Source organism: Sander vitreus, chromosome 16 (genome assembly GCF_031162955.1).
Source record: "Sander vitreus isolate 19-12246 chromosome 16, sanVit1, whole genome shotgun sequence".
Taxonomy (NCBI): Eukaryota; Metazoa; Chordata; class Actinopteri; order Perciformes; family Percidae; genus Sander; species Sander vitreus.
Genome location: NC_135870.1, coordinates 10,931,422 through 10,948,642, shown reverse-complemented (window position 1 = coordinate 10,948,642; position 17,221 = coordinate 10,931,422). Strand labels below are relative to the sequence as shown.

Here is a 17,221-nt window from a genome sequence, read left to right as displayed (position 1 = left end):
TGAGCATCCCTATGTTCGAACATGGTGTTCGTTATAGACAATCCATGACTAGCACAGAAGTCCAACAACAAACAACCACTCTGGTTTAGATCAGGGAGGCCGTTCCTCCCAATCACGCCTCCATGTGTCTCCATCATTACCCACGTGCGCGTTGAAGTCCCCCCAGCAGAACTATGGAGTCCCCGACTGGAGCCCCCATGCAGGACTCCACTCAAGGTCTCCTAGAAGGCCGAATACTCCGAACTCTTGTTTGGTGCATATGCACAAACAACAGTCAGAGTTTTCCCCCCCACAACCCGCAGGCGTAGGGAGGCGACCCTCTCGTTCACCGGGTTAAACTCCAACGTAGCGGCGCTCAGCCGGGGACTTGTGAGTATCCCCACACCCGCCCGGCGCCTCACACCCTGGGCAACTCCGGAGAAGAAAAGAGTCCAACCCCTATCCAGGAGTATGGTTCCAGAACCAAGACTGTGCGTAGAGGTAAGCCCCACCAGATCTAACCGGTAGCGCTCCACCTCCCGCACAAGTTCCGGCTCCTTCCCCCACAGAGAGGTGACATTCCACGTCCCCAGAGCCAGCCTCTGCTGCCCGGGTCTGGTCCGTCGAGGCCCTGGTCATTTATCCAATATATTAAAACTATTAAGGAAAGAGGAAATCTTCTGGACAACTACTTTTTCCAGGATTTTGGACATAAAAGATAATTTAGAGATGGGTCTATAATTACTAAGGTCATTGGGGTAAAAATTGGGTTTTTTGACAGGGTGAGTGGACTTACCGGAGCGTTGGCATATGGCAGGCAGAGAGCATATGTATCTCTGTCCTGTTCTTCACATCAGTGAGGCTTTCTTCTCTTGTTTCAGCGAAGTGAATACATGACAAAGTGACTGGAACTATCATCTCCTCTCGCGCGTGGATTCTCAACGTCCCGGCTGTTGCCCGGTCTTTGAGACACAGCTGTTGTCTGTTTTTTTTAAATCACTACACGCGGTTCACAACACACGATTAGTTAGCGTAGTTAAACACTACACACAGTGAAATTACGTGTCCTATTTTTATTTCACGCATACTATCTGCTTTGAGTGAGTTATCTCAGAGCTGTTTGTTTTGGCGAAGAGTTGTCAGGCGAAGTGGGAGAGAGCGTGTCACGGAGGATAATGGGAGCCATGCGAGTAACACTGTTATAGCACATGTTTTTTAAATAGTTTACTGAGCTGAAAATTGCACATTGCAACTGTTATTTTGAAAAGCTGGTTATTTATGAATTATATATTATTATTTAAAATAAATACTTTAGATGGCAGATGGCAACCCCAATTCTACCACCTTAACTAACAAATTTTCTGCGGGAAACCCTGGTATTTGTTGACAATAATAAAAATACCACCACACTTATCTTTTAATTCGATGTTGTGTGTTGACTTTAAATGTCTGCCAGGTTTATAGTAAAGTAATAAGCAGAACAACATCCAGTGTCTTTAACCACTGCTGAACTGCTGAACTACACTGGTATTGACATCTTACATGTCTTTTGAATTGCTTTGATGAAACTACAATTTCTATTGTTTTTTTCCCCCTGCAATGTCATTTTCTTACAGTTCATGTCTGAGATTCAAACTCCTTTTTGTGAACTTTCTTCGATCTTCAGCACAGTAAATCACTTTCACTGCTCTAACATTTTCAGGACACAGAACTGTTTTCTCTGACTGGTGTTACTGTATCTTGAACATCCTTTTCAATTTTGGTTGAGATTAAAGATGCCTGCACCGACTGGGAATACATTTACTGTTCAGGGAAAATAATGATGAAAAATGTCTTCCTTTCAGCAGGGAAATGCAAGCTTCTGTGGCTTTGACTGTCATGATTCTTTTCTTTGTCTGTCTTAATATTTAAGTTGATTTACTCTTCTTGAAAGTTTCTGGCAGCACACTGCTAAAAGCTTCCCTAACCTACATTTTGTGTAATCACGTCCAAATTGATTGTGCTCCTTCCTGCTACCCGTCGTCAACCTCGCAGCTCGTATGCTTCAGTGGAGGAATCTTCCCCCTTTCTGTCACTCCCCACCTCCTTTGCGATTTAATCTCCCCCCACCCTGTGCATTCAGTTTTTCCTCACTCAACCTTCACTACTACCCAAACACTCCCCCCGCCTTGCTCTGTTACTTACACCCTGGCATTGAAAACATAACATACTGTGAACTAAAGGCCGTCTTACCCTGTTGTCTACCACCAGCAGGCTTCCCAGACCAGAAGAACAAGAGCTCAAACTGTCTCAGGTGGTGAGGAGTCCATGGTAATATCTCAGTTTATATACAGTTTAAACATAGGATGAGCTATATGTCTCCCCTGACTAGTTTTATGATTTATTTCCTACACTTGGCTGAAGTGGATGGCTTATTTAGATCAGCAGTTGTCCCAAGCAGGGGGGGGGGGTGTGTGTGGGGGGTGTGTGTGACATGATCCACTAGAAAGAAGATGTATCACTCTGCTGGATTTGTTGGAACTACAGAAACATTCACGCTTGTAAACCAGTCTGCATTTTGCAAGTTTTGCTCGCTTTGCCAGACCATCAACACGCTGTGGAGTGGAGGAGGGTCTGGCTACCCCACACAGCATTCCGGGATGGGAGAAAAACGTGCTCTGGTCTATTGGGATTTTTTTAAACCAATCACAATCGTCATGGGCGGTGCTAAACTCACGGCATGGAGCCGCTGTAAAATAGTCGTCAGACAGACAGACAGACAGACAGTCTAGCTAGCTGTTTCAATTTACCCTGCAGAGATCTGAGGAGCAGTCAACCATAGTCCTCATAAATCCACCAGAGTTTAAAATTCCAACACAAAGAAAGCGGAAGGAAATGGACATCAGCGAAAATGCATGCATCTGGCGGAATTTCCTGCAGCACCAGAGCAATCCCGGAAGTGGAACGTCAAGGATAAAGACTAGCATTTTGCTAACCTCAGTGTCTGAACTTAGAGAGACATTTAAGCGCACCTAATTATTTTTACACATTTACACACCCCAAAGTTCACTCACATATGCATCAAAATGCTTGCATTGTGGAGTACAGTAAAGAAATATGCCCGATAAGCTTGGGACATCTCTGGTGTCCAATGTTCGAGGCTGCTATCCCTGCGCAGACACAACTAAAATTCCACCGCAGTTAATGTTGTGATAGTTTGGTTGACTATTTCAGGAATCTTTATGCTACTAATGGTTTATTGTTCACTCAGCAAAGTAGTAATGATTCACTACTTTTGCCCATGTGGTGTTTGTTTTAGTACAACTCTGTGTTTCATTGTCATTTGTGGGTGAAGGTTCACGTCCGACAGTCACCTACTTTTCCATCGAAGAAAAAAAATAATCTTTTGTTACATGTTGTTCCTAAACTGTTTCTGTCACTGTGCTGCACAGCTTAAATGGGAAAAGATTTTAAAAGCTGTTGTGTTGTCCTTGATAGATGTACAGAATTTTGTATATCCCTCCACATATCCTTACGCATACCAGCATGTACTGATTAGTTGTCTTTGCTTTGCTCTCTCTCTACACTTGGCCAGTCTCCCTCGGCGACTGCTTACGCATTGACCACCCCTGGCCTGCCCCCTGGATGGGAGGAGAGGAAGGACGGCAAGGGAAGAACTTATTACGTCAACCATAACAGCCGCACCACTACCTGGACTAGGCCAATTGTGCAGGTACAGCAGGTCTAAAGGCTGAGCTGGACTCTATGCATAGGACTGGACCTTTCCTTCGACCCGTCATGGCCTAGGCCTGTGTGTCGGACCTCTTCCTCTATTCCCCCTCTGTTTCTCCTCTGTGTAGCCATAAAGAATGACGGAAAGAGAGACAGCTTTGCGACTTCAAAGGCTCCTTTTCTGTCTTTCTCTCTCCCCGGTTTCCTCTTCTGTCCAACTTTACTGTATGTCTTCCTCCTCTTGTCTAGCATTTAGTTTGATACTCTGGATGAAGTGCAGCTCTGTATTGGTCACGCCTGTCTAAACACTGGCATGGAACTGCAACCACCACTTTTCCTTCCCTTTTCCCATTTCTACCCTGTTTTTCCACTTGTCTTCCCCCTGTCGTTCTCTCTGCAAATGTGGCAGCTCCAGATAGTCTGAGCTCAAGGAGAGACTAAATGGGACTGGGTGTATGTTTAATCCCTCACCTCTTTGAAATCCACCCTTTCATATCTGCTTTTAGCAGACCACCGCCGCTCATATCATAAATTTTCTGTTGTCTCTCATCACCTGGTCTTCTCGTTCTACGATTCTCATCTGTTTTTGTTATTACTCTACCAAATGATTAACATAACAAAATCATAGCATTGCTTTGTTTTTGGTACATACTCATATCTTATTATACCAGCCACTTGGGTTAGGATTATTATGTAACTGATCCCAAGCCTTCGTCCCTGCTTTTTAAGTTGGATGCCTAATCTTAATCATTATACTTTAAGCAACATTATTGATTGTCTTCTTGGGCCTATATGACCCATGCTTTTGACACTTTAGGAACTCATTTTCCTGAGAGAAAAGCTTGCATCCAGACCTTCCCATTGCAGACAAACCTCTCCTGACAGCCAACATGGCTATGATGAGAACATGTTTAGTTTTTTTTCACAACCTTATTCCAACCCCGCTTAACCTCAAAAGTGCTATTTTTACTGACAGCTGACTGAAGACGGAGCCAGCACCTCAGCAGCAGCAGAAGCATCAGGAGGAGCCTCGGCCCCGGCCCCGGCACCCCCATCCACCCCCTCCTCCTCTTCCAATGCCTCCAACAACCACCTCCATGAGCCCCAAGTCCGACGACCTCGTAGTCTCAGCTCCCCTACTGTCACCCTTTCCACCCCCTTGGAGGTGAGAATAAATCACCTGTACTGTCCCGCTTTTCCATATCCTTTCCCTTTTTTCTTCAATCTCTACCCTTCCACACTTCCTTGTCATGCAATCCTTCATTACCATCCCTTTGAATATGACTAAATCATGATCCTCAAACATCTACCATCAGCCAATCCTCAATTTCCTTCTTTAATATTACACCGTTTTTCTCATCTCTCTTTCTTTCAGGTAAACTCTGTCTTGATGCTGCTTTTCGCTCTCTTAATGCTTAACAACCCTGTGGAAATCTTTTCATCTCATCCCTTCTTTTCATCTCTCCATTGAGGATGATTTTCTTTCTTCATACTGCTCTTTTTTCCATCTTCATTAAATATGAGTAAAGCTTGGACCAACATGAAATGGTTCGAGCTTTACTTCACCTTTTGTTATTCATGAGTTTGTTTGCTTTTCATTCTGCAGCACAGTGTGTTGTAAAGCCATAACAGTGTGAGGCTGGTGTGGTAAATCCAAGATGGTAGATTCAGTTACTGCTGGAAGAATACATTATTTGAATGGATCACAGGTCCCAAATGACTGCTGTAATTTGCTAAAGCAAACCCAGGGATATCCAAATCATTGATATTGATCTCGGAAACTAAACATCCTTAAATCTAGAAGCCATTTTAGTAACACAAAGGCAACCACAAAAGCAAATAAAAATGAGGTCTCATAGGTAGCATTTGAAGATTAATTTGTACGGCATGGCTCCTTTGTGAGAACATTAAGGTGTGTTTGTGATGGTGTGTGTGTCTGAACATGCACTTGCAGCTCAAAGCAGCTGACATTTTAGAAAACTTGTGAAACTTTTGATGAAGTTACTTATTGCCTGTGCACATTTAACTTTAAACTGTGCGGTGTAGCTATAAATACACCACACAAACAGTTGGTCTCGTTTTGACCTCTTACTGCATTTAATGGCTTGACTCGGTGCTACTACCAAGGGAACTGTCCTGAAGAAGGTTTAATTAAGGTGTATGTCTGTGTGCGTCTGTGTGTTAACAAGGCATTGTAGAGGTAAAAGGAAGTGAAACACTCTTCAGAAAATTGTAATTACAACTTTCAGAAGAGGTGAGAGGTCTGTGGATTAATTAATGCAGTCTTTTCTCTTGAAAAATGAGATCTGTCAGTGATAATTACTGCTAAATGAATGTGATTTGGGAACACTCATTAGCCTGAGTAACTTAATGTTTGTTTAATGTTGCTTCAGAAGTTTTTAACATGCCAGAAATGTCAGGTTTCCTGTAGATACATGGTTTCTGGAATAGTGGTATTACATGACCATGGTCTCCATCTATTACCAGAAATAGATTCATAAAGAGTTTTGGTCATTTTACAGTAAAACATCTTACGTTTTTCTTGGACTTTTATATCCTGTGGAACAATGAAGGAGTAAAAATCAACAAAAAAGTGGTTACTGTACCATTAAGCCTCAGAGGGAATATCCAGGGAATCAGTAAAAGCTGAGATCTGTAGAATTTTGATTGGACAACTTGACAGGCCGACGTACGCAGCATGGTTGTTGATTAGCTCCGTCCCTCTTTACACGTGAATCAAAAGAAAATTCGGCGATGGGGATGGTTTTTCTAATCGTATCCAGTTTTCTAACAGAATACGAAGGCAACTCTTGGAAGACTGGTTTACGTCCTTGTTATTGTGTGTTGTGTTTCAAAGGATCATTCATTCACATTTGGTTATAACTTTAGTGCTCCCCTTTTTAGTCTAATAGGAGTGATAGTGATTAGGCTTAATTTAACTTTTCCATTTTGGTTCCAGGGAGCCAACAACATCCAGGTGCGGAGGGCTGTAAAGGACACGTTCTCCAACCCGCAGTCTCCCCAGCCGTCCCCCTACAGCTCCCCCAAGTCCCAGCCCAAGACACAGCAGAGCTTCCTGCCCCCAGGCTGGGAGATGAGGATAGCCCCCAATGGACGGCCTTTCTTCATCGACCACAACAGCAGAATCACCACCTGGGTGAGCTAACACACCGTGGTAACAAGCTGTAACTGAATTATAATTTAGGCTTGAAAATATGAAACATATGACTAAAGGGTGAAGCTTTAATTTGCAGAGCTGTAATTTCCTAACAATTTCCTACTAAGTTTCCAGGAAAGAAACTGTTATTTGGTAATAATTATAGGGAATATAAGTTGAGATCCAATGAACTGCTTGCATCAAATCAAGCACAAAGTCAGCCGACCCATAGACTGTTAATATTCATGGACAATGCATCCGGTTCGGCGAAGTGCTGCAAATGCGGATGTGCCTTAAACCTGCATTCTATCTGAATTCCAGCAGGGGGCGACACGTGCGGTTGTAAAAGGAGGTTGGTTTCTGTAGAAGTCTATGAGAAAGTGACCCACTTCTCACCTGATGTATTACCTCAGTAAACATTTTCATAAGGAGTTTATGGTCTCAATCGCTAGTTTTAAGTCTTCTGCAACACAGAATGATGTTCATTTTTTTTTTATTATGCTCTCGTTGATTTTAAAATCGGCGATAAAGCAGGGGGTGTTTTAGGGCGTGGCTATGATGTGATTGCCAGTGAAAGTGTGTAACGTAATATAGAGTGTAAGCAGCTCCTCCATCACACCTCCCTCTTGTCTAAAATCGTCACATCCACAACCAGGATGGCTGCGCCAGTAACGGCAAACTCCACGACTCCTAGCAGATCTCCACAAACCAATGGGTGATGTCACACATGCTCTGTCTGTTAATATACAGTCTATGAGCATACCCCAAGGAGGTGGCTGTGGCTCAGTCTCAGAGGTAGAGGGGGCCGGCCACAAGATTGGCGGTTCGATCCCGGCCTCCTATATGTCAAAGTGTCCTTGAGCAAGACACTGAACCCCATTTAGCTCCCCAGACGCTATGTGGAGTCTACTGCTCCTAATGCTTATAAGATGGGTTCAATTCAGAGATTTAATTTCACTACATTATACTGTACGATTGTGTGTGACTAATAATAACTTTTCTTCTTCTATATATGAAGTTCCAATAACGAACAATGAATGAGTATTTACTTAGGTTTAAATTTCAAAGTTTCAAAAGCTGTCTACAGAAACTTGTAAACAGCTGTGTAAAAACTCAACTAAACCGATATAACTGTCTTACACCTTTGTTTCTATTTTCTTTATAATTAGTACCAATTCACATTCTTTCCATTAAAACCTGTTTTGACCCTAAAATAAAGTGTACAGTATAAGGCAAATGAAGCTATACAATTTACAAGTGGATTATTATTTTTGTTTCTGCATGCGGTTGTGGGCTGTTATTTTGACAGTTCTAGTTGATAAATAGACACTACAAATCTAGGGCAGCAGTTAGTGTTGATATTCCAGGATGTTGCAGTGACATCTGGTGGTGTGAAAGTCAATCAGACATTTACTTCAGTCCTTAATAGGATTCAGCTCCTCAGACCAAGGAGTTGTGTTATATTCAGTCATTTTTCTTCACCCTGTATTGGAATAAATAATTAGCATTTCTCTATCTCTTCCTTCCCTCCCTCTCTCTTTTGACAACCAGGAGGATCCCAGGTTGAAATATCCAGTCTATATGAGGAATAAGAACTCAATGGAGCCTGGTGAACTTGGTCCTCTTCCTGTAAGTACAGTCACAATAAGACCAACTGCGTACCCTACAACAACCTCATAGATCCCAATAATTGCCTCGCTTTGTTCACTCATTACTCACTCATTAACTTGCTGTTACCAAGATGTACTTTATTATGTGTTCTAGATCATTCTATGTAGATTACCGTAACTGTGTAACCAGTTCCCTAAGATAAACTTTGAATGAGAAAAGGTATTTATTTGACCTTGTTGCACCATCAGCGGCTTTTCTTATAATTTTGTTTGTTTACCTACAGGTCACCTTAAAAGGTGTTTTAGCTATGTGAATGAAGTGGCTTTTGAGGAAAAGAATGAGGCATGGTCTTGTGATCAGACTGTATCAGACATCTCCTTTTTTAGTCCTGTTAGAAAAGAGGGTGTCAGTGGGAGAATGTCACGGGCGAGGATGAGAAAGCAGAGTCTGGGGGCTGAGTGATAATCCCTATTTAGGAGGCAAAGACTGTCTGCCACCTGCACTATTATCTGTTTGACAAAGACAAACCCCCAACAAATGTTACTGTAGGTAGCTGTTGAATAACCAAAGCTTCATAGTTTTGTACATCTCACAGGCTTGTGTGATGTGTGCATGTGTGTGTGTTCTCTCTTCCTCTTTCTCTTTTTTTCTCTCCGTTCTGGTGGATCTAATGTATGCTGGCCATGTCTGTTTGGCAGAACCTACCAGAGGAGGTTGGTTGGTGCCTCCCTCCCTCTGCCTGCCTTTCTACCTGTCTGGTCCGGTCTGGTCAAATGCCTGCAGACAGCCTTGCGCTTTCTTTTTCTTTTCTTCGTTCTCTCTTTCGTTCTCTCTCTCTCTTTCGTTCTCTCTCTCTCTCTCTCTCTCTCTCTCTCTCTCTCTCTCTCTCTCTCTCTCTCTCTCTGTATCTTTTCTCTTTCATGACCGGCATGGATGGGCTGTACCTTTCCCTTCCTTTTCATCATAAGTATTTTACCCCACTTCCTCTCTCTATGCGCTTCTATGATTAACATTTGGAGCTCCTGACCATTCTCCTGGGATCCCTCCGTCTGCTCCATGTCTGTGTACTTGTTTCAGTGTCTGAGGCACAGATAAGACGAGTCGGGAAAGTGGATTGAGGCAAGGCGCACCGGGCATTTGTTAGGGAGGGAATGAGAACGAACTAGAAGCACTGAAGGAGAAGAACCGGGTTGAACAAAGGGGGCAGAGGGTGGGAGAGAAAGGAGCTATACATGTTAGAGGAAGGAACTGGCTGTATGCTGCATGTGTTATCAGCATTTCAATCTGGTCTCTCCTCTCATGCAGTAGCAGCATACTTAAACACACATACTATTAGGTTCACCCTGTTTGACACATTGTCAGTCTCGGTCCCTTTCCCCACCCCTTTCTCTCAATCTACTGTTTTACTTGTGTGTGTGTGTGTGTGTGTGTGTGTGTGTGTGTGTGTGTGTGTGTGTGTGTGTGTGTGTGTGTGTCTGTGGCACTGTACCGAGTGGTCACCGTGTCAGTGGTGGTGTACTGGTTTGAACTAGTAGTGGTTATTAACCTTTATGTTGTGGTCGTATCCCTGCCTTGCTGACGTCTCAGACCTTGACTCAAATAGGAGAGAAAATCCTTTCAGTTCCTTTTGTAGTGTTTGATTGAGCTTGCCTCGCCCGCAGTGCCGGGCTGTCAGTGTTCGGCCCATTTGATACTCGGTCACGTTCAATCAAGCATAAAATAAAAAAGGACAAAAAAGTGGATGGATTTTAAATTACTATTTGAACATGGCCTGTTTTTTTAATAGTACTGTCTAATGGTGAATTAGCTTTTTCTTACTCTTCTTCTTTTTTTTGTTCCTTTTAGCCTGGATGGGAAGAAAGAATTCATTCGGACGGACGCACCTTCTACATTGACCACAGTAAGACGACATTTTTCAGTGTCCGGGACCGCAAAGCGGCTCGTCCATTACAGCAAATACTCAGTGGACAGGTCATGCTGTTGAGGATGTATTGTATGATGGCCTGATCACTTAAATGAAAGTTGTATGGTCATAATAGTGTTAAAGAGGGCCTGCAACTAACAAGTATTTTCATTACTGATCAATCTGTTGATAATTTCTTTGATTAATTGAGTAATTTGTGAAAGAAATTGTGAAAAAGTGCCCTTTACATTTCCCCGAGTCAAATGTGACCTCTTCAAATAATTCAGTCCAAAACCTAAAGATGTTTAGTTTACTTTGATATAAAACAGAGAAAAAGTAGAAAATCCTCACATGTGAAAAGCAGAAACCAGCAAAGTTTTAGGTTTTTGCTTAATAAATGAAATAAATTAATAATCAATTCTTAAATGTCTTGGTGATTTATTGTCAGTCAAATGACTGACGCTAGCTTTCCCTAAAGGGTCTTGGTGAACCCTTTTATTACCTAAAGAGCTTGTGTTATTTATGTTTGTTTCATCCAGATACAAAGAACACACAGTGGGAGGACCCTCGTCTGCAGAGTCCGGCTATCACAGGACCTGTGAGTAGTTTCCTCCTTCTCCCCCACCACTTTAGACCACTTGTTGTTGTCTTGCTGCACAGACAACAACAAGTTCTTCTTTTAACATTGGGGTTCTATATGTCACACTCTATCATCAGCCTCAGTGTCCTTGTACAACAAAGATAAATCACTCCATCGCTGCATGCCGACACCTTGGTGTCACTCTGTGTACCACTTCAGATATTCTTCTCCCTTGTTGCCGACTCCTCTCCCAAAGTTACAGTCCATGTAGTTTTTTTGTTTTTGTTTGTTTTAACAAGAAATCGAAGCATATTAAGTTTTCCTTATTTACATCACAAGCCAAATGTTTATAACTGAGCTGTGTTGTTTGATGTCTGTGCAGGTTGTTCCCTACTCCAGAGAGTTCAAGCAGAAGTACGACTACTTCAGGAAGAAGTTGAAGAAACCGGTAAGAAGTGATTTTTAAAATACTTGGGTTTCTTGGTTTATGCTGGGGCACTTTATATATATATATATATATATATATATATATATATATATATATATATATAAAACAAAGCTAAATTTGGTTGAAACCTCACATCCTCTCCTCGCACAAGAATTTTGATTGATTGCATACTTCAACTTTCCTTACACTGCCTTGACTCTGCGTGACTGAGTTTGACATGTTTATCGCATGCTAAATATTCATATCAATAATTTCACATTTCTTCGTGACGACACTTGGAAGGTGGAGTGCAGAATTGAATGTTACTGCCTGTTTTCTTCCCTAACTTTTGTTTTTCTAATGCTGGAATCTAATCTTGGGTAAATAGTAACAATAATAACAATAATAAAAAACTGAGATTAATTTCTATGCAAGTTTATAGACAGTGGTTAGAGAAGCGAGCTTGTGACGAGGTGGTCGTCGGTTAAATCCCCAGATTTTCTTTGCGCCGAGGTCACATATTTCCACGTACCTTAGCCCTAGTTTAGTTTTACCTGAATGTATTACAGCATGCTTTTTTATTTGCATTAAAGTGAGTTCTATGTGAACTATCTTAGGCTGACATCCCCAACCGATTCGAGATGAAGTTACACAGGAACAACATCTTTGAGGAATCCTACCGTCGAATCATGTCCCTGAAGAGGCCTGATGTTCTGAAGTCACGGCTGTGGATCGAGTTTGAGTCAGAGAAAGGATTGGACTACGGCGGTGTGGCCAGAGAGTGGTTCTTCCTCTTATCGAAGGAGATGTTCAATCCTTACTACGGCCTGTTTGAATACTCTGCTACGTAAGTCTCTGCTTGTTGTGTGTGCTGACTTTAAGATTAACAGAGCTGCTTCTAACTGAGAAACAGGATATGACACAGGACTTAGTGTTAAAAGGATTGTTCCGATTTTTTGAAGTGGGGTTGTATGAGGTACTTATACTTAATTAATAAGTGACGGAGACGAGGAAATAAGTGACGGAGACGAGGAAATAAGTGACGGAGACGAGGAAACGAGTTAAGGAGACGAGGAAATAAGTGAAGGAGAAGAGGAAATAAGTGAAGGAAAAGAGGAAATAAGTGAAGGAGGAAAAGAGGAAATAAGTGGAAATGAGGAAATAAGTGGAGATGAGGAAATAAGTGAGTCAGTGTATAAATTACCTTATAGTGTATTACGATGGCGGTTGGCACGCCCCCAGTTTGGATAAGCAGGCAGGAGTACTGACACAGAAGCAAAGCAATGTACTGCTGTTGACTAATGGAAAGTGCTAAACATATTTAACCACCTACAGAAAGGCCCGGTTTCAGTGTATGCTTCACCTTGCCGTCAAACAGCCCTTTCTGACGGGAACCGAAGCCGTTTGCTCTCGTCAAAGCCACCTGACTCCTTTTGACAAAAACGGTAATTTTACCTCACATAACACAGGAGTTGCTGGCCTAGCGCTGCCACGATCGTTTAGCGTGTTAGTTTTGTTAGTTCCTAACCTTTTTAAAGCACCAAAATCACACAATAACACAAACAAAATAAGCGATTGAGGCAGAGGTAGACCAGCGACTCCTGTGTTCTGCGAGGTAAAACGACTGGTTTTGTCAAAGTGTCTGGTTGCTTGAAGAGAGCAAAAGGGCTAGAGCTTCCGTGTTGTTTCCCTATGAGACTTGTTAAAGTTTCCTTTTACTCTGATTAACTTTTCCTCTCATTCATAAAGCCATCCTTTCCCACATACAGCAAAGGTTAAGATAATTAAAGTGACTTATGTTTTGTTCCTTTTCCTGGCACCATCATTAGTGGATGATCACTCTGTTGATTCTCTCTCATTTTTGCCATCTAGGGCAAAGGTAACAAAGCATAAATAATCCAAATCAAGCTGTTAAAAAGGCAGGGACATTTAAAAAAAGAAGCCCTTACTTTAATTAAACGTTTGCTCAATTTAATAAAAAAATAAGACTATGATTAAAACCTTTTAAAATGAAACCACACTGATTATTCATCACAGCAACTTTTATTATTTTGTCTTAACGTTATCATGCAGATCCAATTAAATAAAAGCCGATGCTTAGCAACCACCTTAAAGTTTTGTGTCTCCACTTGTGTGTTTGCTCCTAGGTGCATAAAGACACTTTGAATGAAAAATTTTGCTCTTAACCAAGCTTTTAAAGTCACACTGTTTTAGCGAAAACAATATCATGTAATATTTGAACAATGTTTTGCGAAGTGAGATGTGAGCTGCTCCAACACAGCGTCTGTGTGAATCATGCAGGGTTTTGTTTCCATGGTAAGGAGTGAAAATATGACATATTTTACATTATCTGCTATAAAAAAAAAAAAAAACTTTCCCCTCACATAAATCACAGCCATACTTTATAAAGTCAAGATTGTTTCAGTGAGGTAATTCATGTTTGTTGTATTAAATCAAGGGCAAAGGTGTGTCTCCTCCACTGTCATTCAATCCATTTTCTTCATTTTCTTTTCAAAATGTTCTGTTTGCAGCTGCAAATAACAAAGAAATTTCAGTCAAGAAACAAAGTTTTCTGTATTGGGTACTACCGTTAATGAATAACCTGGAATTGTAACCATCGAAATGACTTTCTTCCTTTGTTCTCTTGTCTGTGCAGAGACAACTACACACTCCAAATCAATCCCAACTCTGGCCTGTGCAACGAGGATCACCTCTCCTATTTTAAGTTCATCGGACGTGTGGCAGGAATGGCTGTGTTTCATGGAAAACTGCTGGATGGTAAGCTGCTTTATTTTGGATCCTGTCATTAGAAATGTACTGAAATGTTATCTTTTGTTATTATGTGTATTTGCAACTCTTCAGCAACATTTTCATTTTTCACATTTGTTTTTTAAACTTTTTTTTTTTTTTCACCACACATAAAGTTACAGCACAGTGTTGTTTTCTGCTTTCTTAGGTTTTTTCATCCGACCCTTCTACAAGATGATGCTGGGAAAACAGATCTCCCTTAAAGACATGGAGTCTGTGGTAAGATCTCAATGCTACTAAATTAAATTAACTCCTTAATATTATTTTTGATTGTTTGTTTGACTTTGTGAAATAGACATATAGAAATATGTATTTAGTGAATATGCTTTTAATTTGCTAATTCATTTTTATTATTTTAACAATCAGCATTCTTTTTTTTCTTTTTTTTTTTATTAACAATTGAGTAGTCTATATCCACGACCTTCCACTTCCGGGATTGTTCAGGTGCCGCCAGAATTTCCGCCGTATGTCCCTCTTTTCGGCCGGATGTCCGTTACCTTCTGCTTTCTTAGTGTTGGCATTTTAAACTCCGGTGGATTTCTGAGGACTATGGTTAACTGCTCCTCAGATCTCTGCAGGGTAAATCCAGACAGCTAGCTAGACTATCTGTCCAATCTGAGTTTTATGTTGCACGACTAAAACAACTTTTGAACGTACACGTGTTACACACAAACAAGTTCCTTCCCGAGGCTATTTTGCAGTGGCACCGGAACTCATGATGATTGTGATTGGTTTAAAGCCATGCCAGTAAACCAGAGCACATTTTTCTCCCATCCCGGAATGCTGTGTGGACTAGCCAGACCCTCTAAGGAGGAAGGTCTGGCAATGCGAGACTAGCAATTGAGCTACAACGACACTGACCACAGGGTTGTTTAACACAGCCAAGAATGAATTTTGCAAATAAAAGCCACTTCTTTTTCTCTGTGTGTAACGTTGATCTGCCCTGCGTTGCATCCCTGCAGGACAGTGAATACTACAACTCTCTGAAGTGGATCCTGGAGAACGATCCCACTGAGCTGGACCTGAGGTTCTGTATTGACGAGGACAACTTTGGACAGGTGTGCACGCCCAAAATCAGTCACCATTTACAGTTGCAGTAAAGTAATGTAGTTTGGTATCTGGAGTGTTTTCTTGTGTTTTTCTTTTCTTTCTCAGACGTACCAGGTCGACCTGAAGCCCAGTGGCTCAGACATGGTGGTGACCAACGAGAACAAAAAGGAATACATTGAGTAAGAACATGACAAATCATTTTCTTCACATGAATAGTTACTGGCTTTTAGCAATGGTTACAATAAAGTTACATTACTTAAATGTCAATAATTTTCCCTCGGACAGCCTGGTCATCCAGTGGAGGTTTGTCAACCGGGTCCAGAAGCAGATGAACGCCTTCCTGGAGGTATTTATGTGCAATAATACAGTCGCCACTCGGGGGCAATGTGACCACTGACTTTGGGTTGGCGTGCCTGAGGCCCTCTGAATCTAAACCTAAACCTCCTCCTTTAATATTTGTAGCTTTCAAAATGTATTAACATCTCAATTATTTAGTGGGAGTTTCTGTTCTTGTGTTGTTGGAATTGAACTTTCATTAGAATTATGTTTTAATTCTCTTTTTGTTTAATTTTCAGGGCTTCACTGAGCTCATTCTCATAGATCTGATCAAGATCTTTGATGAAAACGAACTGGAGGTACAGCATGGATCCTTTATGTAATCAGTTCAATTTGACATATGGCATTTTAACAGAAAGTGACACTGGTTGTTAATATTTTCTTTCTCCGTCGCCCTCTGTGTAGCTGCTCATGTGTGGTCTAGGTGACGTGGACGTCAACGACTGGAGGCAACACACTGTTTACAAGAACGGCTACTGTCCCAACCATCCTGTTATACAGTGGTTCTGGAAGGTACGACTGTGATACATCCACACACCAGCCACATGTTGCCACATATTAGTCACGGGTATTTCATAATAAAAGTTGGTAGCTGTCATCTTTCCCTCCGTCCAGCCTGCGAAAGGTTTGCTGGCCTCGCTTTTGAGATCAAAGTCTGTTTGGAAGTAACAGGCTTGTTTGCACTGATGAAAGAGCCTGGATCAAATGGCTTCTGTTTGAATTTGTGCTGATTTTTTTTTGTAGGGCTGCACGATATGAGGGAAATATCTTATTGCAATTATTTAAATCGATATTGCGATATGATTCACGATAATGGAGGAAATGATCGTTTTTGTATCATTATGCTCATTTTCATTAAAAAATAATACATTTTAAATGTATTGTAATTTTCTTTATTCTACTTCGTTTAAGAATGCTTGATTCTGATTGGCTGGGAGGAGGGCATTAACCCGGCAGGTTGCCCGCTGACTGAGCACAGCGTCAACAAAGAGTAGATCAATACGCTGCTTGTATTTTTTTTCTATCACAGAAATTTCAAACATGACGTCCCTTGTAAAAATAAACCTTGTTTCTGAAATGTGTCGGAAATCCATCGGAGGGTCAGTCGATACATAGTTTCGCAAGCGAGATACAATGTAGCAACTACGTTATTAAACTAACATTAGTGATCAGATGCAGCCTTGTGTGGTTGCTGTAGAAACTAATTAACGTTAGCTACAGTTGAGCTAACGTTATTCGCCGTAGTTCTAAACATTACAGTGTTTTAACAATGGACGAATTCATTGTCAATTTTAATATATTTGGAGTAGGGAAGACATTTGAGGACTGGTTAAAGAGCGACGAGGACGACGGAATGACAAAAGAAAAAGACAAGGCCCAGGGTAGCCGTTTCCGAGATCTGACAGACGAGGAGCCGCGTACAACTGAAGACGGGGCCCTTGAATCAAACACGAAAAAGGCAACTGCCTTTGCTATCAAGGTTTTCACCGAGTGGAAGAGCCACCAGAAGGATAGACTGACAGTGACAACTGACCCGGACTGTGGTTGCTATAGAAACTAATTAGCTACAGCCAAGCTAACGTTATTCACCGTAGTTTTAAAGGGGACTACTTTTTGAAGGAGATGAACTCAAACAGTGTATACATTTAATAAGCATGC

General features: G+C 41.5%; 1 protein-coding gene across 10 annotated transcripts in view; it reads left to right on the top strand.

Annotated features, from left to right (window-relative positions):
* Positions 1–17,221, top strand: part of nedd4l (NEDD4 like E3 ubiquitin protein ligase) — a 54,824-nt gene that overhangs the window by 35,079 nt on the left and 2,524 nt on the right. For 7 of the 10 annotated variants that reach the window (XM_078272286.1, XM_078272283.1, XM_078272284.1 and 4 more), the window contains 16 exons: positions 2,230–2,289; positions 3,554–3,691; positions 4,667–4,855; positions 6,650–6,847; positions 8,399–8,476; positions 10,304–10,358; positions 10,901–10,959; positions 11,324–11,389; positions 11,986–12,215; positions 14,025–14,146; positions 14,325–14,395; positions 15,139–15,234; positions 15,332–15,405; positions 15,512–15,572; positions 15,802–15,861; positions 15,968–16,075. In XM_078272286.1, coding sequence (XP_078128412.1) covers positions 2,230–2,289; positions 3,554–3,691; positions 4,667–4,855; positions 6,650–6,847; positions 8,399–8,476; positions 10,304–10,358; positions 10,901–10,959; positions 11,324–11,389; positions 11,986–12,215; positions 14,025–14,146; positions 14,325–14,395; positions 15,139–15,234; positions 15,332–15,405; positions 15,512–15,572; positions 15,802–15,861; positions 15,968–16,075 — 1,665 coding nt within the window. The remainder of the gene's footprint in view (positions 1–2,229; positions 2,290–3,553; positions 3,692–4,666; positions 4,856–6,649; positions 6,848–8,398; positions 8,477–10,303; positions 10,359–10,900; positions 10,960–11,323; positions 11,390–11,985; positions 12,216–14,024; positions 14,147–14,324; positions 14,396–15,138; positions 15,235–15,331; positions 15,406–15,511; positions 15,573–15,801; positions 15,862–15,967; positions 16,076–17,221) is intronic. The other 3 variants (XM_078272282.1, XM_078272285.1, XM_078272287.1) reach the window with 3 other exon arrangements.